The sequence below is a fragment of the Sinocyclocheilus grahami genome, unplaced genomic scaffold (assembly GCF_001515645.1).
Source record: "Sinocyclocheilus grahami isolate Dianchi unplaced genomic scaffold, SAMN03320097.WGS_v1.1 scaffold1051.1, whole genome shotgun sequence".
Taxonomy (NCBI): Eukaryota; Metazoa; Chordata; class Actinopteri; order Cypriniformes; family Cyprinidae; genus Sinocyclocheilus; species Sinocyclocheilus grahami.
Window position 1 is genome coordinate 202,932 of NW_015506230.1, and position 23,873 is coordinate 226,804.

General features: G+C 36.3%; 1 protein-coding gene across 1 annotated transcript in view; it reads left to right on the top strand.

Moving 5' to 3' along the window:
- Positions 1 to 685: 685 nt before the first annotated feature.
- The window catches only part of LOC107566141 (ubiquitin carboxyl-terminal hydrolase 24-like), a 34,837-nt gene continuing 11,649 nt past the window's right edge, over positions 686 to 23,873 (top strand). Inside the window, exons 1-25 of the mRNA XM_016251516.1 lie at positions 686 to 754; positions 2,640 to 2,675; positions 2,795 to 2,860; positions 4,548 to 4,583; positions 4,703 to 4,768; positions 8,853 to 8,918; positions 9,523 to 9,597; positions 9,956 to 10,114; positions 10,205 to 10,319; positions 13,289 to 13,392; positions 13,970 to 14,077; positions 14,151 to 14,246; positions 15,292 to 15,453; positions 16,070 to 16,165; positions 17,103 to 17,210; positions 17,344 to 17,493; positions 18,072 to 18,203; positions 18,597 to 18,708; positions 18,936 to 19,012; positions 19,096 to 19,236; positions 19,344 to 19,397; positions 19,484 to 19,599; positions 21,361 to 21,427; positions 22,683 to 22,793; positions 23,114 to 23,212. Of these exons, the coding sequence (XP_016107002.1) occupies positions 686 to 754; positions 2,640 to 2,675; positions 2,795 to 2,860; positions 4,548 to 4,583; positions 4,703 to 4,768; positions 8,853 to 8,918; positions 9,523 to 9,597; positions 9,956 to 10,114; positions 10,205 to 10,319; positions 13,289 to 13,392; positions 13,970 to 14,077; positions 14,151 to 14,246; positions 15,292 to 15,453; positions 16,070 to 16,165; positions 17,103 to 17,210; positions 17,344 to 17,493; positions 18,072 to 18,203; positions 18,597 to 18,708; positions 18,936 to 19,012; positions 19,096 to 19,236; positions 19,344 to 19,397; positions 19,484 to 19,599; positions 21,361 to 21,427; positions 22,683 to 22,793; positions 23,114 to 23,212 (2,421 nt within the window). The remainder of the gene's footprint in view (positions 755 to 2,639; positions 2,676 to 2,794; positions 2,861 to 4,547; positions 4,584 to 4,702; positions 4,769 to 8,852; positions 8,919 to 9,522; positions 9,598 to 9,955; positions 10,115 to 10,204; positions 10,320 to 13,288; positions 13,393 to 13,969; positions 14,078 to 14,150; positions 14,247 to 15,291; positions 15,454 to 16,069; positions 16,166 to 17,102; positions 17,211 to 17,343; positions 17,494 to 18,071; positions 18,204 to 18,596; positions 18,709 to 18,935; positions 19,013 to 19,095; positions 19,237 to 19,343; positions 19,398 to 19,483; positions 19,600 to 21,360; positions 21,428 to 22,682; positions 22,794 to 23,113; positions 23,213 to 23,873) is intronic.

Consider the following 23,873-nt stretch of genomic DNA (forward strand, 5'->3'; position numbering starts at 1 on the left):
GCTTCGTGTTAAAAACTGCAAAGCACAAAGGGAAGAGAAATTGATGCGTAGTGTATTATATCTGTGCAACTCTTATTGAGCCTTTCTTTTAACAGTTTTAAATTTCAGTTACTGTGCACGTTAAAAACAATTTATAGTATTTTCTACACCCGTGTTTTGTTCTCACAGACACCCGGTAGCAAGTAACAAAACAACATTAAACTCCGGCAAGAAGATAAAGTCCTTTTTGCAAAATCATAGACCTGTATTTACAAATCAAGTATAATGGGAACACAGAATGATCTTGGAGAGAGCTTTACCGAGCTGACTGCTGTAACCGAACGCGGCCAGGGTTTAAAGGCTGAACGAATGACTGACAGCCACAGCAGAGAAAATTTAATTTAATGTAAGGACTTTGATATTCATATGTAGCTCACATTAAGCTATTGTATGGCTTCAGAAGTAACACAGAATAATTCACACAATCAGGAAAAAAATAAAATAAAATCTCGGATTTGGATCGGCCCTTCTCTGACCGATACCCGATCCGAGAAAAATGTCACTATCGGAGCCGATACCCGATATGAATATCGGATCGGCGCATCCCTAATGTAAAGTTGACTTTATAACCAAGATTCGCCTTTGTGCTTGGTTAGATGGTTTAAGTTCCGGCGTGAATGTGCTTTGTCATCATTCATAGTACACAATGAAGTCTAGTCAAAACCTGAAGCTCCTCAGAATCAATGAAACATCTCTGTCACAGTCGCTCCTCTCAGTTTGAGCTCAGCTTAGTGTTAAAGCTGCTTCATAATGGCTCTTTAATAAGTAAATAGAAACAGCTGTAGTTCAGTCAGGTCAAAAGAAGCTTAATTTAACCCTTGAACTCCGACCCTGCCCACAAGGAGGCATTTACTCCTAATCTCAGGTCTAAAACGGATCTCGCTTTTCCCTCTCTGACTTTGAAAATCACTGATTTCCAGACTTTGGGAATGGCGTAGACATCTGACGTTCCCCTGAGGAACAGAAAAAGTGAAGGTGACTTTCACTGTGTGGTTGCGCTCAGTCTTTCCAGACATGATTGCACATTCACTCATTCCACTCACTCAAGGGCAAACATATGTCTTGTATACTAATATCCCCCTGGCAGAAGTGTTTCCTGTACACCGAGTCCTCAGTAACGCAGTAATCTACTGCAACGTGTGCGCTGATAATCACAAAACAACCTGGCCTTTAAAGTTGCGATATAACTGCAACAAAGCTAAACATAAATAGCCTCAGAAATCAGAATTTCATTTTGCACTCCACCCATCAACAACAAATCTGTGCTGCTAGCCTCTGCGCTAGGTTCTTTGGTAACCGCACTCCAGATTGCAGCATTAATTATGAATGTGAAACGTATGACGTAGACAATACATTAAATTTGGTTTAAAACGAGATATGTGGAAGTTGCACAAGACAGTAAAGGACATCTGTCAGTCTCACACTGTTTTGAAATGAAGATTTAAAAGTCTGATATATATTAGCCAGGCTAATTTATCAGATATTTGTCTGATAGCCCTTCTTTAATGTTTTTGAATGGATTTCAAGTGGGTATTGTATAAAACTGATGTAAACTGATGTAAAAGCTTTAAAGGGGTCCTATTATGCTTTTTCACTTAAATTAAATTTCAACAATATTGTGTTAATTTGGAAAAAATTAATTAAAAAAATTGGTTAAATTGTGATATTTAGGGCTTTATTGACCAACATCCATCCTGCTCCTTAGGTGTCAGTCCTGTATTGGTGAACACATAACATAATGTAGCTGTTGGTTGTCAACCATTATGCATGACGTGTGTGTGTGTGTGTGTGTGTGTGTGTGTGTGTGTGTGTGTGTGTGTGTGTGTGTGTGTGTGTGTGTGTGTGTGTGTGTGTGTGTGTGTGTGTGTGGGTGAATATATATGAAAAGTTTTCTATTTCAAATAAATGTTGTTCTTTTAAACTTTCTATTCATCAAAAAACCCTGAAAAAAATATATCATGCTTTCCACAAAAATAATAAACAGCACAACTATTTGATAATAATCAGAAATGTTTCTTGGGCACCAAATCAGCATATTAGAATGATTTCTGAAGGATCATGTGACAATGAAGACTGGCGTAATGATGCTGAAGATTCAGCTTTGCATCACAGGAATAAATTACATTTACATTCTGATCATTATTTAAATAGAAATAGTTATTTTAAATTGTAATAATGTTTGGCAATATTACTATTTTTTTCTTACTATATTTTTGATCAGAAATAACGAATGCAGCCTTGCTGAACTTAAGAGACCCTGGCCCCAAACTGATGTAAAAGCTTTAAAGGGGTCCTATTATGCTTTTTCACTTTTTCAACTTTAGTTTTGATGGAAGGATAGTGAATGAAAGAGTCAGGAAGTTTATGATTAAGAAATTGTACTTTTTGATGGCAAAAACTGTCTGTTAGTGTATTTTTGCAACTAAGAAACTTAACTGCACAGCAATAAGGAGTCATTTATGTTTAAGTAATTGAGTTTTACACCATGAAGTATAGTATATTCTCTTAAGATAAAATTATATAACTTGCAAAGAAACTACGTTGTTTTGCTACGTTATGTTTGTTTTACTACGTTATGTTTTGTGTTCTGATTGGACCAGGAACCTCACGGCTGGCTGGTGGACTTGGTGAATCAGGTAAGAACTTAAGAAACACACACTGATAGAAGGGGCTATATTATAATATATTACCTGACATTAGACAGATCTATGTGGTGTTCGATGACTCTGAATATGTCTCTGGCTTATATTTGCAGTTTGGAGAGATGGGAGGCTTCACAGCAATTCAGTGCAAGCTCAACCAGGAAGAGATGGAGATTGGGGTAAGACTGTGAACTCTGGATGTCTTTAAATGTTAGTGATGTAAAGTGAAATCGTTATTTAATGCATATGTAAATATAATAAAAATATGACAATTATTGTTGATATTATAATTATTGGCTTGTGTGTGTCAGCCCAAATTTTGGTGCATCCCTTGTGAAGTGAATGCGACGTAATTATATTTAGTTGAGAATCGAGCAACCGAATTTACTGCGCTAAAACGTTGTTTCCTGTAATTGTGATTTCTGTGTAAACACAGATGCGGCTTCTTTCCTCAAAGCTTGTTTAGTGTAAATGTAAACTCTGCCAATGTTCTGTTATTTCCTCAAATGATTTCTTAGCAAACTCTACTGGAATGGACTAAAACGAAATTGTGATGTAAAGAAAAAGGAAACTTTGAGGGGAAAAAAAGGGTTTCAAATTAAAAACAAATTTGAAAAAGCTAAATAAAAACCTTGTACAACACCTTAAATATAAAAGAGCTGTTGGTTGCACACTCGGTACAGGCTACAAGTTTAGATGTCCCAGATATGAGCAGGACTGGCTATCTTTGGGTTGAGAGACCTGTTAGCATCTTAATGGAATTGCAAAGAAATGAATGGATAATTCATGGATAATCCATCAAATTATGGGTGTCTGGATGAAAAGAGGCAGAATGACTGAGATGAAGAGAGAGAGCGAGCAGAACGAGGGCAGATTCTATTATAGCATGTGTGCTAAAGAGCTCAGGATGTTTATCACCATCACGGAGAGCATCCTACTCACAGCAGACAGTGAGAAAGAGACGAGAGCAGGGGGATGAGAGAGAACATGAGATGCCACATTCATATGGCTGGGGAAAAAAAGCATTCAGGCCAGTTATTAAGATATTCTTTTAAACGCTATTTCTCATCAAGCCCTCTGAGGTGGTACGCTTGTCTGAAAAATATAAAAAATTTAGTTAGTGGGATAATGGCAAAAAATTCTACCACAGCTCTCAAACACCAATTAATGTTTTATAGGGACAGACAGATAGACGGGATGGAACACAAGTTGATTGTGAGTCAATAGCTTGTTTGCAATCACGTGATTCTGATGACACGCAAAATTCAGATGGAGGGCAGGAAGTGAAAAGCCGAATGGATGAGATGGAGGAAAGTCCGTACTGTACTGGTTTAGACACTATTACAAGAGAAAGGTATAAACAGAAAATCACAACATATGTTGGACGTGATCCTTATGTAATGAAGAGGAGCGATTTTTCAACTAAATTGAAATACTTCAATTTCCAGGCTAAGCAATTGCTTACCTGAACTAACCCTGATTGCAAACAAGCTATTTCAAAAGTGAATACCGCATTTATATGAGTACATGCTTGCATGTACAGGGTATGTGGCCGCTGGTCCTGCACATAAAACAAAACTTTTATTCAAATTCTGAATTGATTATAGCCTAGAAAGCGAGCAAATAGTGCTTCCATATAATCACTAAAAAGCTGTCACTCACTTCAATTTATTAGTGTATTTTTGCAACTAAGAAACTTAACTGCACAGCAATAAGGAGTCATTTATGTTTAAGTAATTGAGTTTTACACCATGAAGTATAGTATATTCTCTTAAGATAAAATTATATAACTTGCAAAGAAACTACGTTGTTTTGCTACGTTATGTTTGTTTTACTACGTTATGTTTTGTGTTCTGATTGGACCAGGAACCTCACGGCTGGCTGGTGGACTTGGTGAATCAGGTAAGAACTTAAGAAACACACACTGATAGAAGGGGCTATATTATAATATATTACCTGACATTAGACAGATCTATGTGGTGTTCGATGACTCTGAATATGTCTCTGGCTTATATTTGCAGTTTGGAGAGATGGGAGGCTTCACAGCAATTCAGTGCAAGCTCAACCAGGAAGAGATGGAGATTGGGGTAAGACTGTGAACTCTGGATGTCTTTAAATGTTAGTGATGTAAAGTGAAATCGTTATTTAATGCATATGTAAATATAATAAAAATATGACAATTATTGTTGATATTATAATTATTGGCTTGTGTGTGTCAGCCCAAATTTTGGTGCATCCCTTGTGAAGTGAATGCGACGTAATTATATTTAGTTGAGAATCGAGCAACCGAATTTACTGCGCTAAAACGTTGTTTCCTGTAATTGTGATTTCTGTGTAAACACAGATGCGGCTTCTTTCCTCAAAGCTTGTTTAGTGTAAATGTAAACTCTGCCAATGTTCTGTTATTTCCTCAAATGATTTCTTAGCAAACTCTACTGGAATGGACTAAAACGAAATTGTGATGTAAAGAAAAAGGAAACTTTGAGGGGAAAAAAAGGGTTTCAAATTAAAAACAAATTTGAAAAAGCTAAATAAAAACCTTGTACAACACCTTAAATATAAAAGAGCTGTTGGTTGCACACTCGGTACAGGCTACAAGTTTAGATGTCCCAGATATGAGCAGGACTGGCTATCTTTGGGTTGAGAGACCTGTTAGCATCTTAATGGAATTGCAAAGAAATGAATGGATAATTCATGGATAATCCATCAAATTATGGGTGTCTGGATGAAAAGAGGCAGAATGACTGAGATGAAGAGAGAGAGCGAGCAGAACGAGGGCAGATTCTATTATAGCATGTGTGCTAAAGAGCTCAGGATGTTTATCACCATCACGGAGAGCATCCTACTCACAGCAGACAGTGAGAAAGAGACGAGAGCAGGGGGATGAGAGAGAACATGAGATGCCACATTCATATGGCTGGGGAAAAAAAGCATTCAGGCCAGTTATTAAGATATTCTTTTAAACGCTATTTCTCATCAAGCCCTCTGAGGTGGTACGCTTGTCTGAAAAATATAAAAAATTTAGTTAGTGGGATAATGGCAAAAAAATTCTACCACAGCTCTCAAACACCAATTAATGTTTTATAGGGACAGACAGATAGACGGGATGGAACACAAGTTGATTGTGAGTCAATAGCTTGTTTGCAATCACGTGATTCTGATGACACGCAAAATTCAGATGGCGGGCAGGAAGTGAAAAGCCGAATGGATGAGATGGAGGAAAGTCCGTACTGTACTGGTTTAGACACTATTACAAGAGAAAGGTATAAACAGAAAATCACAACATATGTTGGACGTGATCCTTATGTAATGAAGAGGAGCGATTTTTCAACTAAATTGAAATACTTCAATTTCCAGGCTAAGCAATTGCTTACCTGAACTAACCCTGATTGCAAACAAGCTATTTCAAAAGTGAATACCGCATTTATATGAGTACATGCTTGCATGTACAGGGTATGTGGCCGCTGGTCCTGCACATAAAACAAAACTTTTATTCAAATTCTGAATTGATTATAGCCTAGAAAGCGAGCAAATAGTGCTTCCATATAATCACTAAAAAGCTGTCACTCACTTCAATTTATCTCAATCTCACAATGTTCCGTTATAATCAATGAAGCTCTCTAAACTGCACTTTTAATATCTTATTTACATCGGGTCTACGTGTGGAGTTTAGCATTGAGTGAATTCTGACTCTGTCTCATGCTGAATGCGTGAGAGTTGGCAACCCTCTATCTATTTATATATTTCTTTATTAATATCTTAACATATTATTATATCTTATATTAACCATTTGCACACACAAGCATTATCCCACTCGGCTCCTCCCGACCGCAGACGCAGCCACATTTTCCTGCATTTTTCAGTCAATTTCTTGCCTTTTCCCCCCTTATGAACAACAAATTTTCATACATGATACAAGCTCCTTGTGGTTTGACCGATTTGAGCATCCATAAACAATGCAAAACATAGGCATTTTGAGTTTCTGCTAGCGATTCCTATATAGAAAACTCACTTCCTGCCCTCCAGCTGCATTTCGCGCCATGCGTCATGTGCAAACAACCTATTAGATAAACAAATTTATCTAGATTGTTTAGATCCTATTTTTTCCATCTGGATAAACTAGTAAAAATAATTTTTATTTTTTTAGATAAACTAGATGTGCTAGAACATCTAAAAACAAATTCTGTTTTTTTGGGGGGGTTTTTTGGTCAAACATATTTGTCTGTTACGTCATGTTTTTGTTTGGTTTGGGTTTTGGCTTTGGGTTTGTGGTTTGGTTTTTGTTTTTTTTTGTTTGCTTTGCTCAGATTTTTGGTTTTGGTTTAAAGTAGGGCTGTTGCGATAACCGCAATATCGCAATACCGCGCTATTGACGAGCCAGAGGAACACAAGAACCGCTGCAACCGCATTATTTTTTCGTAAGAATACACCTAGGGCTGGACAATAATTCAATATCAATATGTATCGCGATATAATTTTTTTCAATAACGGTGATATGATTTTTAAACACATTTCCGATATTTCGATATACATTACCAGTGTTTCCCATACATTGATTTATTTGTGGCGTTTGACTTCGTTGAATAAACATGAGCACTGCACGTTTCAAAATCAAAACGCGTCACGGGTGTTTTATATGAATGTATCTCTGAAGGGAATTGACTGTCTTCAGAATAGATTAGATTTTTATCTGATAAAGTAGCGTTCATGAGCGGAGCTGAATACTTAGGACCATGTGATATTTCAGTTTTTCTTTTTTAATAAATCTGCAAAAATGTCAACAATTCTGTGTTTTTCTGTCAATATGGGGTGCTGTGTGTACATTAATGAGGAAAAAAAATTAACTTAAATGATTTTAGCAAATGGCTGCAATATAACAAAGAGATATATATATATATATATATATATATATATATATATATATATATATATATATATATGTATGTACGTATATATATGTATGTATGTATGTATATGGTGATAATACTGCATATTGCGCAGTTGAGCCACTCAAAATTACCGCAAGGGGAAATTGCTTCACCGCGACAGCCCTCGTTTAAAGTTTACTACCATCAGTGTTGATGTTTTTGTTTGTTTGTTTGTTAAAAAACAAGAAATGTTCCTAATCTCGTCTGATAGATACTGTATTTAAAAAACAAACAAAAAAGGCCAGACAGACAGATCGATTCTCAGAGTGTTTGACGGCTTCATTATTTTTAACAGACGATGTGTCTGCTCCCTCTTTAGTGTGAGCGTGTAAATGCTCCCTCTTGTCTTGGAGCTGTGAAGTCGCCTTGTTTTTGGTTCCGCCCGCTTGTCTTTTGAAAGTGGGCATTAGCATGATCTGGGTGCCAGGGCTGAGAGATGGAGCTGGCGACAGGGAAAAGATGCTTTGATTTAGGATTTGCATATTAATAGCCTTAACACAGGAGCAGGAAGTTGGAGGCGAGTGTAAGGATAGGAATTCTTTTCAAGGACACATACAACCTGCTGTGGCCACGTAAAGGAAGGATGTTTTAATCTCAAACATAAAGGGATGCCCTTCTACAGTAACCATTTAATTTGTAGTGAGGGAAAGAGAGACAGATGGATGCTCTCCTCCTCTCCTCCACTGACTGGACTGATTCATTCACTCTCTCCAATGGATGAGAAGCAATTTGATGCTGAACAGAGGAGTGATTCATCTGTGCTGGCATATATCTCTAAAGAGATGTATGCCAGCTGAGAGATGTTGTGTAAATGTTGTATAAAATCCCTGATTTTGTAGTTATGGTTTACTGTTTAATCAGGTTCCTCTATTTGGCCATTAAAGAAACGTTTACCTAAAAATGAAAATTCTGTCATCATTTACTCATGCATTGACCCTCATGTCATTCCAAACCTGTATGCTGAAAATGTAAAGAATCTTCTCATTGCACTTTGTCATACAGCAGCACTTGATCCACAGAAATAGTTTTTATGCCACTGCCAAAAGTTAGTCATACAGGTTTGAAACAATCATGACAGAATTTTCATTTCTTGTCAGGCTGTTCCTTTAAGAGGTTGCTTACTCTTTGTTGCTGTGTCATGTCTCCAGCTTAGACAAACATTTTGCTTTTAGCAGGGAAAAATGATGTATTTTTTTATTACTATCATAGTAGAATGTACATGTGTATATGTGTGTTTCCTCAGTGTGTATCAGCTCTGGTTCAGCCGCTCGGCGTGTGTGCAGAATACCTCAACTCCAGCCTGGTGCAGGTGAGTGTTTCCACAGCTCATCTGTTCTCACCCTGGAATACTCGATTCTGATTGGTCAGAAGTTCTGGAGTCAAGTCCGTTAATTAGGCTGACAAGTTTATTTCAATCATTTTGAATTTATTCTTATCTAGGTAAACTAGTAAAACCTTTTTTTTTAAATTTAGATAAGTTAGGTGTTCAAGACACCAATTTGTTTAAAAATACCCTGTCAGAAAGCTGAGAAAGCCGATAGATTCCATTATTTTCATGTCATAAAATTATTCAAGTTTAAATCAACATTTCATGTCCGTTTATTTACTTATTTGGAAGGTAGCGTGTTAACATCCTCTCAACTCTGGGCTCTTGATCGCCCTCTCTGGGTTTATCTTGCTCCAATAACCAGCTGACTGTACATTATTCCATACTTTCCTATCACGTATAGTAGAACCTTAGATATCTTCTATGTATAGTCAGATTTACCTGGTGTAAATGACAAAATGATATTGAATCATAAAGAATACATTTCAATCAACATGTTTTTGAACTGTGGTTACAACAGAAATTTCAAGGGCACTCTGCAATGTGACCTTCAGCTTGAAGTGGTTGGTTTTGTTGTATTTTGTAGCCCATGCTGGACCCAGTCATCCATAAGATGATAACATATGTGCAGAACCTGGAGGAGAAAGACCTGAAAGACAAGGTAAGGCACCTGCATGCATTTCTTCATTTGTTTTGGTTTTGTAGTGTGAGAGTTTAGTGTGAGAAACCGGTTTCAAAAAATTTTTGTCACACAAATTACACACCAGTGGTTTTTTTTGCCCTCATAAATGAAAGTGCATTTTGTTTTCATTCAGGGATTTTTTTTTTCTTCAGAGAGAGACAAAAATTTACATAATCCTCAGAGTGAAAATGATTTGCAAAATGTAGTATTGTTTATTTGCATTGGTATGTTGAAGTACAGTCCCATGCTTTAAATGATTGAAAAGTCATCCTGTTTTAAATTTCTGTAATGTTTGAGAGACTTTGACTTACCGTTGTACGTCTTTTTCTCTCTAAAGCGTTTGGTGAGTATTCCAGAGCTCTTGTCGGCCATTAAGCTCCTCTGCATGCGTTTCCAGCGGGAGCTGGTGAACATCGTGGATGACCTTCGGCTGGACATCCTTCTCCGAATGCTCAAGACGCCCCACTTCAGTGCCAAAATGAACTCCCTCAAAGAGGTTCAAATTCCTTTCCACATATTAGTGCTCTGGAGCTTAAAGTTCACGCCTGAGGTCTTTCTTCAAGTTGACGGCTTTGTGTTGTGATAGGTCACGAAACTCATTGAGGAAAGCACAGTTTCCAAGACTGTGAAGAACGCCATCGACACAGACCGACTCCTGGACTGGCTGGTAGAAAACTCAGTACTGTCAATAGCTTTAGAAGGTAAGACGGTCCCTAAATCAGTTTACCATATGAACATTCAGTTTCATATCTAACTCATATTGGACCTGCTAATCGTCTACTTTAATATCGGTTTACCATACATGGGGAAATAATACAGAAAACAGATTTTTTTTCTAAGATAAAATTCAGAGTTAAAGAAGTTAAAGTTTCTATGGTTCGTTAACTAAAACCATAGAAACAATTTTTTTTTACTTGAAATTTAAGAAATGTTAACTTAGGCCTGGGCGATAAAACGGTATCGATATTTATCGACGGTACACCTTCTTCGATAAAAATTTTTAGATATAGCGCACGATATAGACACGTACTATGAGTGACGCAGACAGCACACACAAACACGAACACATGCTGAAATTAGTGCTGTGCCTGCCTGTGATGAGGTGAATAAAGAATGAATATTAGTCGAATTTAAAATAAACATTTGAATGTTAGGTGTGCGTCTGGGAGCGTCATGCGGTGATAATGATGTAAGTGAGGTTGCATTTTAATGTTTTGTTAGTCTAGCCCACAAGACGTGCCGCTGCTGCGTTATTCATTCAAAATATTAGAGAACTATAGAAGCTCAATGCGGAGAAGATCTTGATTAGGTTAAAACCGAAACCAAGCCATTCACACAGATGCATATTCAGCGCATTTTTTAGACGGACAAATATGACTGCTGCACTCGCGTCTCACAAGAGATGTATAGAAAGCCATGCAAAGTTAAAACAGTTTAAACTTTTAGAAAAGACGTCACGAATTTGTGGAGGTTTATTCCTTTTCACTGCGTCTCGTATGTTTTTAAATGCAATCTGTGTGATGGGCGATTCGGCTCTTTGGATTAAGCAATGCATAAATACATGATGCTGTTTTGTTCATAATTGTTTATGCAATTTACGAAATTATATTTGATTTTTATGAGTTAATTTAGACCACGTTTTTATAGAGTTACTTGCTAAATGTTCTGCATTATTTTGCTCATTGTGCCCTCCTGTGACCTCGGGAGACAATTCGACCTATACAATAAAGACCTATTTAATCTGCATATAAAACATTAGAAATTAGATATTTGTTTAATTTTTATTGTTTGATTGTTAAAACAAAAATTTGTTTTGTCTCAATAAATTGTGTTAATTATAAATAGTGTTTATATTTAAACATTTTATTTCTATTGCTTTTTGTTTTAAAAAAGGTTATAAAAAATGTCAATAATTATCGATACCGAACGATATGAAACATTATATCGTTGATTCACAAGAGATGTATAGAAAGCCATGCAAAGTTAAAACAGTTTAAACTTTTAGAAAAGACGTCACGAATTTGTGGAGGTTTATTCCTTTTCAGTGCGTCTCGTATGTTTTTAAATGCAATCTGTGTGATGGGCGATTCGGCTCTTTGGATTAAGCAATGCATAAATACATGATGCTGTTTTGTTCATAATTGTTTATGCAATTTACGAAATTATATTTGATTTTTATGAGTTAATTTAAACCACGTTTTTATGGTTACTTGCTAAATGTGCTGCATTATTTTGCTTATTGCGCCCTCCTGTGGCCTCGGGAGACAATTCGACCTATACAATAAAGACCTATTTAATCTGCATATAAAACATTAGAAATTAGATATTTGTTTAATTTTTATTGTTTGATTGTTAAAACTAAAATTAGTTTTGTCTCAATAAATTGTGTTAATTATAAATAGTGTTTATATTTAAACATTTTATTTCTATTGCTTTTTGTTTTAAAAAAGGTTATAAAAAATGTCAATAATTATCGATACCGAACAATATGAAACATTATATCGTTGATAACATTTTTAGCTATATCGGCCAGCCCTATGTTAACTTTAGATAGATAGGTAGACTAGAAACGAAAACTATAATAGTATATCAATGATACTAAAAGAACACTGAAGAACAGATTAAAATGTGGACATCATTTAGCATTAAAACAGTGCACTTGAGCATTTAAAGCGGGAGACGGTAAGACAACAGCGTGTACTTAGAATCAATGTTAATTTTATGGACAAATAATTTTTTATCATAATTTTCATCAAACATTTTTCACTGACGAAAGCGAGATGATAACTAAATAAAAAACAGTTTTGAATGAAAAAAACAATGACAAATCTATTGGTATTTTCAGACTGGAAACTGAAGGCAGTGCATGTGGACACTCACACTTTCACACTGAGCGAATCATCTATGTGTTAAAGTGTTCAGAAACCAGAATCTCAAACTGTTGCTTTGTGCCTGAAGCCTTTTCACCTCACCCACTCATTTGTGTCATCTCTTTATTCAGTTGTCTTTATTCGACACGCCTCATTATCTTTACTCTCTTTGTTCTGTTTGCACTTCTCTTGAAACTTTCTCTTTTCCCCCTTCACTTTCTCTTTTGCTCCTCTCTTTCACTTTAATGCCTTTGTTTGGTTTAACTTTCTCTTTGCACTCTTCCTTTCGCTTTCTTTTTGTTTTACTTTCGTTTTTTGTGCCTTTGTCTTTCACTTGTGCTCTGTTTCTTTCTCTTATTTTTCTAAATGGCCTTTGTTTAGTTTTTTTGAGAGCAACCATCTGTTTTTTTAAACTATAATAAATGTATGATGTTATCTGGTGAATTTAATGTTCATAAGGATTTATTATTATTATTACTTTTCAACGATTTTTGGGGGTCTTTAGTATAAGGTTGCTGAGATTTTAAAGAGTAAAAAAAAAAGATATAATTTCGGTTTATATAAAAGTACCAATTCTAAAGTTGCTCAGGAAAAATATATTTTTTTATATGTTGGTAAATGTGATGGTAAGCGATGGAAAAACTTTTAAGAGGTTTTTACATAAATGGGTTCATAATGGAGCTAGCCTCTCATTTTAAGAGTATTTTTAATTGCATCCAGTGCTGTAATAAGTCTTTTTTTTTTTATTAAAAAAAATAAAATAAGTAAAATATTTCTCTTTCGCTGTGTGTGTGCTGTAGGAAACATTGACCAGGCCCAGTACTGTGACAGAATAAAGGGAATTATTGAGCTGTTGGGCAGTAAGCTCTCATTGGATGAACTCTCCAAAATATGGAAAATACAGGTGAGCTGTGTCTTCAAATCAGTGCTCCCTCAAAGCCGCATGAATTTCTGACATCGTTTCTGAGAAATATACTGCACAGAAAGCTCTCAGATGTCTTGAGACATTTGAATAAGAACTAAATAAATAGAAAGAATTTCAATTGGGGTCCATCCACATGGCCATTGATTTTCAGAATGGAAATGAAGCTGTGAACAATCTTGAGATTAATTCACAAGACAAGGACTGCATCCTATAACAGTACAAGGATTTTGAGTTCAAAGCGGCACTAACCTGATTTGCAAAAATAATGACAGTTCCCAAAGATTTGGAAGCCCACTGAGGCTGTGCATTGTTTTTTTTTTGTTGTTTTTTTTTTTTATGTCGTCTTGTCTCAAGATCACGTTTCTTTTTGTGATCTCAGCTGAGTATATTAAAAGTTATCAAAATAATTTTTTTTCACTAAAAATAACAGTAATGTAATAACTGGCATGGTTAGCCTGCCTTATTATTATATTATAATAAAATGTTTAAATTTAAATTAAGTTTCTATCATTTGTTTATACGTGCAACATGTTGACGAAGGATGTTTTGTGTGCAGGCTGGTCAGTCCTCCACTGTGATTGAGAACATCCACACCATCATCGCCGCTGCTGCCGTCAAGTTCAACTTTGACCAGCTGAGCCACCTCTTTGTCCTCATACAGAAGGTCTTGTCCACCATCCATCGGATTCTTTCATCTTTATGAGCTGTGTTTCTGACTGTGCCTTGTGTGTTTTCAGAGCTGGGAGGTTGAGAGTGATCGTGTGAGACAGAAGCTTCTGAGTCTGATTGGACGGATCGGCAGGGAGGCTCGCTCTGAGGCGACCACAGGAAAGGTATGTGCCGTCAACAATGAAACTGTATGTGCATTTCTGACTCTCAACTAAAACTGAACTGAAAGTTGGGCTTTGGACCCGTTTAGCTGCTAATAGGCTACAGTGCTGAAATGGGAACAGCCAGTGATTAATGTAGAATTGTTGAAGCTGGTGAAAGTTTGAACTGTAATGTATTTTTGTTTGTTTACTGAAATAATTGGATGTCTGTCAAATAGTCATTGTCGAATAACTGGGAGACAAATAATTGCAATTAACTATTTAACGTTAAGAGGTCATTTATTTACATGAAATCATAAAATGCATGAGGAATATAAATATAAAATGTATCTTTAAACAAATACTGTATACATGAATATTAAAATACTTCACAATATTTAAATATTTGATTCACACTATTTTTTGAAACTCGAACCACCTAATTATTATATTAGATAATATTTGAACATGGAGTAATTCTATAATAATATTGTTGTTGTTATTTTTATGTTTAATATTTCATATAAGAATTATATAATACAATCTTAATATATTCCTTTACTTTCACATGCCACTTGAAGGTGCTCTGGTTAAACTTCATTCAGGTTATTTTCTATATTTGACAGCAGATTTTAATGTGCTATTTACCCTTTAATATGCTAACACCTACACTTCCTTTATATGATTTTTTTTCTGAAATTAATACTTTTAATCAGTAACAATGCAAAAAAATATATTTCAAATGCTATTTTTATAAACTGTCTTTTAATCAAAGGATCCTGAACAAAACATATTACAGTTATTAGCCAGCACAACTGTTTCTCAACATTAATAGTCATAAGAAATGTTTCTTGAGCAGCAAATCAGCATATTAGAATGATTTCTGAAGGATCGTGTGACACTGAAGACTGGAGTAATGATGCTGAAAATTCAGCTTTGCATCACAGGAGTAAATGACAAAATATATTCAAATATTTTAAATTGTAATAATATTGCACAATATTGCTTTTTTCTTTACTGTATTTTTAATCAAATAAATGCAGCCTTGTGATTGTGGCTTGTGATTCAGGTGTTGGAGGTATTGTGGGAGTTGGCGCATCTCCCCACCCTTCCTACCACTCTAGTACAGCAGGCCCTGGAAGAACATCTCACCATCCTCAGCGACGCATACGCTGTCAAAGAAACCATCAAGAGGAACTACATCATCAAATGCATCGAAGATATCAAGAAGGTGAACTCATATCATAATTCCCATAATACCACAAACTCCAAAGACTATTGCACTCTTCACCTCTAGTGTATGAATGGATTTAGATAAATAACTAACATGAATATGTTTCTTTTTTTTATCATGTCACTATTATTTGTCGTTCTGTCATTATGGAAAGTCACTGTCTGGCTTGCTTCTGGTGGTCTAAATTGGAGTGAGGGTCCCTCACTCTCACACACATCTCCTGTGCTACTCCATCTGCTTTGTGCTCCTTCCTGAAGATCCATATTCAGAAGATTATGGACCATAAACACAAAATATGCATACATAGTCACACAGCAACGCAATGACACACATTTTCGAGCTTCCTGGCTTCTCTTTCAGGCTAGAATCTGTGCCGTGGGCTATTTTAAGAGCTGATCTGGGAGTATAAAGGTGTTCTGTGTCTGGCGCTAGATGTATATTTTTGGCAGTCTAGTTTCAGCTTGCCTCATCACACACACACACACACACACACACACAGACATTCAATTTGCTCAATCTTTGCGCTTCAGCCTCTGGTGTGATTTGGGTGCAGCGTCTGCCGCATAAACTCTTAGTGGCGCTCACTGAATACAACTCAAGTTTATGTCTTTAGATGCAAATACAGGAGGATTCAAAGTCTTCCAGCGAGACACAGGTCTCTTTTCTTACTGGCACCTGGGGCAAGAAGAAACCGAGCTCATTGGCTAAAGTAAGAGAAGACCTACCCCTTTAGTCCCAATCATAACTCAGCCTGAATCTCACATGAACAGAATTTAATTTGCAAACTGATGATTGCCACTTGATTCACGGGGAAGGACTGTTAAGATATGTGTGATTTACAAAGGGCACTTCTGAGGGTTTGATCTTCACGTCCAAATATCAGCTAATGACTTTTTGACTATTGACTTCAATCTGTTGTGGACTATTTAAGACTCTAACCAAAACCTGGGTTGTTTGATGGGTTAATGGTGTAATTATAATTTCTGTGATCTGTTAATTAAAAACAAACAAATAAATAAATAAAAAGGTGGGTCACACATATAATAACTTGAATTTGCCTCTTTCTGAATTAGAAGGCATTTTTGGGGGGCATATAAAGTAAAAAATGTCAGGGAGATACAACTGTCCTGATATCACAAGAAAGAAAAAAGGCCTCATTAAAAGAAGACAGTCATGTGGTGGTGCAACCAACATAAAGAAAAAAATGTTTCAAAATGAAATATAGAGAGGACCCCAGACCCTCAGGACTTAAGGTCAATAAGTCTCTCAAAATATATGATAATCTGACCATTTTATGACAAGACAAGGTTAGTTCAGATTGTAAAATATCATGTGGTGCGACTCCTCAAAAACTTACATTTATAATTCAGTAAATTTTTTACATTTGGAACATTTGAAAAACTTTTTTTTTTTACTTTTAGTTTATTATCTTATTATTATTGTTGTTATATTTTATTAGTATTTTTTTTTTTACTTGATGGTTATACCACATGACCTTTTTAGAGTCATTACATTGAATGGAAGTTGTGGGCATACTTATACGTCATTCACCCAGATGGAGATTACTGTATTCCATGAATGCATATTGTGTGTTATTGTTGATGTCACTGTGTGTTTATATCTGTGTGTTTGTGCTTGTATTGTAGTCGTCTCAGCAAACTAACCCTCAGACGGTGTGGGTGGTTCCAGCCTTGCGGCAGCTTCATGAGATTACGCGGTCTTTTATCAAACAGACCTACCAGAAACAGGACAAGGTAGGTGCAGACGGTGTCCAGACGGACCATCTGGCCTGTTCATTTTTTTCCTGCAAGTGGTGCTACTTAAACTATAAGCCTAATTTTTCATGCTTTTAAATGGCTTTGGATTATACTTTGTCGTGTCCTCTAGAGTATAATCCAGGACCTGAAGAAGAACTTTGAGATAGTGAAGCTGATCACAGGCTCTCTGGTGTCATGTCATCGCTTGGCCGTATCTGTCGCTGGATCCAATGGTCTTTCTGGGTCCACACTGGTTGATGGGCGGTACTCCTATCAGGAGGTGTGTTGTCACAAGTTCAATATCTCTTTGTGATTCGACGAATTAAAGCTCAGTTGAAAATAGATTTGCCAATAACTGTTATTAAGGTGTGAAAAAAGCTGAATTTAAAATAATGTGTAACAGTGCAAATCTAAGGTTTATTAGATACAATATTTGATTATTATTTAAAAAAAAAAAATACTATGAACCTTGACATTATTATAATAATAATAAAATATGATATTCATTTATTTTCCTTTTTTTTTTTTTTCCAGCGGTGCACAAACATGTAGCAAATAAAATATGCATTATTTTAGTCATCTACAACATATTACATAGGTTTTGTTGTTAATTGTGTTATTGTTCCAAAAAGGCGGTTGAGTTTCTAGTTAAGATAGTGTAAACAAAGTCTATTCATTTCCTCTGGTTTAAAGATGAATCAAATCGTTGTTTGACCCAAAGATTAGCACAGGACAAAAATATATTTGTAGACTACAGAAGTGACTCGTGTTATGCCTCACATTTGGTAATAATGAAAACAGAGTAGTTGTTTTTTAATTATCTATCTGATGTTGTTGTTGTTATCACATTTTTTCCAGTATTTGGAGAGTCACTTGAAGTTCCTTGCATTCTTCCTGCAAGAGGCCAGTCTGTACCTGGTCTGGAATAGAGCCAAAGAGATCTGGGAATGCTTGGTCTCTGGCATGGATGTGTGCGAGCTGGATCGAGAGGTGTCGTGTTGTTTTATGTTCTGTTTTGAGGTTGTTTTGGTTTGGTTTGATTTTTATTTTATTTATTTTTTGCTTTGCTCTGCTTGTTTGTTTTATCTTTTTTGCTTGTTATTTGTTTTATTTTGTTTTGGTGTTTTGTTTGTTTGTTTCAATTTTAATCATGCTGTTTAATCATGGTGCTTGAAAAGAGAAGCGTCAGGTTAAAGACTAAATGGCATTTTGTTATTTGTTATATTCACTAACTTGTTAAATATAATATGTTTAATGCATTTTCAGTTCTGTGGTGTAGAAATATTCCATAATACTCAATACATAAATACTCAAAAAAATGCTGAAATTTTGCCATTGCGACAAACTATGTAGTAGTTTTGATGGTGTTCAACTCTGCTCTAGATGTGTTTCGAATGGTTCACTAAGGGACAGCATGATCTAGAGAGTGATGTTCAACAGCAGCTCTTTAAAGAGAAGATCCTCAAGCTGGAGCCTTATGAGATCACTATGAACGGTAAAAGTTCAACCACAGAGTTCACTCAGTGCTTCCACAGTATTTCCACATTCTAACACCCTGAGGTATTACATGTCTTCTGTACATCTGCAGGAAACCACTGTGCTTACTGTGCTAAATTTACCCTCACAGAAAGAAATGGCCTCATTAGAAGCATGTGGTGAAGTTGCATAAAGTGGGACTATGAGTGTGTGAGTTTTCTGTGGTCTTTCATCAATGTTTTACAGGGTTTAACCTCTTCAAGACCTTCTTTGAGAATGTGAACCTCAGTGACCACCGTCTCAAACGGCAGGGAACACAACTGGTATGAGATTCCAGCTTTTCCTCAGTGAAATTGGTGAGGAAATCCCGTCTTGACAGGTGAAAAAATATGATTGTCTCTCTCAGTGCGTGGAGCGATTGGATCTGGCTGGGATGGACTTCATCTGGAGGATCGCGATGGAATCTCCAGACGAGGACATCGCTAATGAAGCCATACATCTCATCATTACTTACAGCTACATTAACCTCAACCCCAAAATGAAGAAGGTCAACATTAAAAGTTTAAATTTTTTTTGTGAGACTTGCCATTCCAGTTTATATATAATTTCTCTGTTAATTAATATTTTTTTTGTTTCTTTGTGTATTTTTTATAGGACTCAGTATCTCTACATAAGAAATTCATTGCTGACTGCTATAAGAGATTGGAGGTGAGTGTTACAGTGTGAAATTACACTTTTTTTTTTCTTCTTTGTGATGATGATTGTGATAAAGCTCATCCCTACATCACACACAGGCTGCTAGCTCTGCGCTGGGCGGCCCGACCCTCACACATGCTGTTACCCGGGCAACCAAGATGCTGACAGCCACTGCTATGCCAACGGTCGCCACATCGGTGCAATCTCCATCCAGGTATGAGGACTAGTTTTGAGGCTAGTTGAGCAGCTTTCAGATCAGCTGATGAGATCCAGCTGATGTTGTTGGCTGCATGTCTTAACATAATTAAAGCACTTATACACAACTTTTGTTAAACTTACAAAATTAGGCAAAACAAGCAGAAAGTACCAAAGCTAGAGCAGAAGTTCTGTTCCAGTCTGTACAGTAACGAACTTGTATCACTTCTGCTTGTTTGTGTTGTTTTTTTTGCATTGATTTTTGTTTTGATTTGATTTGTTGTGGTGTTTTTTTGTTGTCTTGTTTTTTGTTTTTTTTGTTTTCGTTTTGTTGTGTTGTTTTTTGGTTTTCATTTTTTTGTGCTCATTTGTTTTGTTTTGAACAACTCATATCCCACATTTAATACCTTGTCATTTACATTTACATTTAGTCATTTAGCAGACGCTTTTATCCAAAGCGACTTACAAATGAGGACAATGGAAGCAATCAAAATCAACAAAAGAGCAATGATATAAAAGTGCTATAACAAGTCTTAGTTAGCTTAACCGCAGTACACGTAGCAAGGTTTTTTTTTTTAATAATATAATAAAGAAAACCGATATAATAGAAAAAGAATAGAGCAAGCTAGTGTTAGAGATCATTTTACTTTTGTTAATTGTATAATAAAAGAAAAGAAAACCGATAGAATACAAAAAGATTAGAAAGCAAGTGTGAGTTTTTTTTTTTTTTTTTGAAGAAAACAAGCAGCAAATTAATAGAGTGCAAGTCTAAAAGGGACAAGTGTTTTTTTTTTTTTTAAATAAAGAATAGAATTAGAATAGAGAGTGCTAGAGTTAGAGGGTCAAATAAAGATGGAAGAGATGTGTTTTTAGCCGATTCTTGAAGATGGCTAAGGACTCAGCTGCTCTGATTGATTTGGGCAGGTCATTCCACCAGGAGGGAACATTTAATTTAAAAGTCTGTAAAAGTGATTTTGTGCTTCTTTGGGATGGCACAATAAAGCGACGTTCACTTGCAGAACTCAAGTTTCTAGAGGGCACATAAGTCTGAAGTAATGAATTTTGGTAAAAGGTGGCAGAGCCAGTGGTGGTTTTGTAGGCAAACATCAATGCCTTGCGAGCAGCTATTGGTAGCCAGTGCAAATTAATAAACAATAGTGTGACGTGCATTCTTTTTGGCTCATTAAAAATTAATCTTGCTGCTGTGTTCTGGATTAATTGTAAAGATTTGATAGAAGTGGCTGGAAGACCTGCCAAGAGAGCATTGCAATAGTCCAGCCTGGACAGAACAAGAGCTTGAACAAGGAGTTGTGAAGAATGTTCTGAGAAAGGGCCTGATCTTCTTGATGTTGAATAAAGCAAATCTGCAGGACCGGACAGTTTTAGCAATGTGGTCTGAGAAAGGTTTCTAGCTGTTTTTGAAGGAGTTATGGTTGATGTGCCTAACTGGATGGTGAAATTGTGATGAAACGATGGGTTTGCTGGAACCACAAGCAGTTCTGTCTTGGCAAGGTTGAGTTGAAGGTGATGGTCCTTCATCCAGCAATAAATGTCTGTTAGACAAGCTGAGATGCGAGCAGCTATCGTCAGATCATCAGGATAGGAAAATGTTTTAATTTGATTTTTATGTTTTATTCATTTAGTCACATCAGACTTGGTGTTATGCAACATTAAAATCTTAATTGATCTGAAGGTTGTTCAGAAAGATTTTGATATCTTTTAATATCAAGGTTGACATGAAATTTAACCCACTGAAGTTGATTACCATCTCTGTCCTCAGGTCCAGTAAACTAGTTATCATTGAGAGACTTCTGTTATTGGCGGAGCGTTATGTCATAACAATAGAGGTAAGAGCTGATACACATACACAAGTTACATACTGCTTTGCGTATCTGAGTGCACAACTTTATTTGTTCAGATTCATCTTGTGTTCAACCTCTTATGACTATTGCACTAATACTTATCTTAATGACTTAGTTTATCTAGTTTGAAAGCATCAGTCAGTCTCAGCGAAGAAACCAGCAATCTGTAAAAGTCAAATGTAGCAACATCACTGAACTACAGACTTTACGAATTAATTCTCTTCTTGTGTTAGATAGTTGTCAGACTCGCAGCTGTGGAATGATGAAGTCTGATCATTGGTTGACTGCAGCATTCACCGTCTCCCCGTTTCTCCAGCTGTTCAGTTCCATGCTGAAATCTGGCACAGATTCTGTCATGCCATTTAGTGCATTTAGGAGTAATCATGCCAGAACACAGCGAAAGGGATCCGATACGGTGTTAATTCCTGCGTGTATTCAGAAAGACGTTTTCATACCCGTTCCCTCTAACAGACACTAATTGGTCTGTTATTGACAGACATTTGGTGCAGGAAGTGCTTTTGGACTGTAGCGCTTTTGTCTAATCTACGAATTTCAGTAAATCGTGTAATATGAAGCTCAGGAGCTTATTGCTGCCAATTATTACACTATTCATTGAAATGCTGATTCATAGAAAACTGATTTGAAATTGCAGGTTTATTGCTGAAAGATATGCAGGAGCTCATCTAATATTACAATTACACTAGGAAAGTGGTTCAATTGCTTGTTAGTAAGCAAGAAAAATGGATTCTAGAGATTCATATATTATAGAATTAATTGAAAATTATATATATATATATATATTCAAATATATATTATAATAATGGGCTTGGTGAGATTTTTTAATTGTTCTGAAAGAAGTCTCATGCTCACCATAAGGCTACATTAATTTGATGGGGGGGAAAACGGCAAAAACATCAATATTGTAAAATATTAGTACAAATTAAAATAACTGCTTTCTATTCTAATATATTTTAGAATGTGATTTATTCGTGTGATGGCAAAGCTGAATTTTCAGCATTATTACTCCAGTCTTCAGTGTCACATGGTCCTTCAGAAATCACTACCTGTATTGTGTACAGTATTTGAATAACTCTTATAACATCTAATATCTTTTATGACAGCCAACATTTAAGTGATTGTATCGCCACATTGTTTTGAAATGGAAAATGAGTTTCCAGGTCAAAGCAACTCAACAGCAGGTCACATGGTACTGACTGTTGTACCGCTGGATCTGTTTCAGGACCTGTATTCTGTTCCTCGAACTATTCTACCTCATGGAGCGTCTTTCCACGGCCATCCTGTTACACTTCACATCACATACGAATCTACCAAAGACACATTCACCTTGGAGGTAACGTCACACACACACGCACTTCTTGGAGACAAAACCCATTTAGTTCTGGCACTCACGACACAAATGCACACACTTATGACAGACTGTAAGCAGGGTTGATATAAATGGAATTTGATAAACATTTCCCCTATTTGGAGAATAGAGAAACATTGATAGATGGCAGGTGAACGTTCGGCGTGAGAAACCGAATGTGATATTCACAAACAACGGTCTGTTGGGTGATCGTTCATTCTGTAGACTCAACTGACTGGTATTTGCTTTGCCTAATTTGAATAGATGGATCAATAGAGCCCTTATGTGTTTGTGTTCATGTGCAGGCCCACAGCAATGAGACCATAGGCAGCATCAGATGGAAGATAGCCGAGCAGCTCAGCTGTCCGGTGGACAATGTGCAGATATTTGCCAATGACAGCATGGTGAGTCAAACACTAAATGTGATGTGTTGTAGTCATATCTGAGCGGTGCACAGGAGCCAAACACTCCTACAGCACTGTGAGAGAATGTGGCAGCTATTATGACCCGTGTCGAGCCTTTGTTCTCGGGCCGTTTTCTAGTTATAGTTAACAATATACATTGTTTATTTGTATTGATTATTGTTACAAGTGTTAGTGTTATTTTTGTAAAATTTTAGTTTTTATTAATATTTCGAATAAGTTTTTATTTTTATATTTTCAGTTTTCATTTAAATATTTCTAAATAGTTTTAATGTTTTTTATTTCAATTTTAGTTTTATTACAGTTAGTAATTTTAGTGCTTCAACTTAACTCTTTCCCCGCCATTAGCGAGTTATCTCATCTTTTATGGCGCTTTTCCACTGCATGGTACGGCACGGTACGGCTCGGGACGGGTCACTTTTTGGGGGGTTTCCACTGGGTACAGTACCTGGTACCTGGTACTTTTTTTAGTACCACCTCGGTTGGGGTTCCAAGTGTACCGTACCGTTACCAAAACGTGACGTGTAAACTCTGCTGATCATGGATTGGCCGGAGAAAATCGTCATTACCTGCGTCACTGAACTTGCGACATGAGACACAAACAGACCCGCTAGATTTAAATCAGCACAGCCAGAGAAGGATC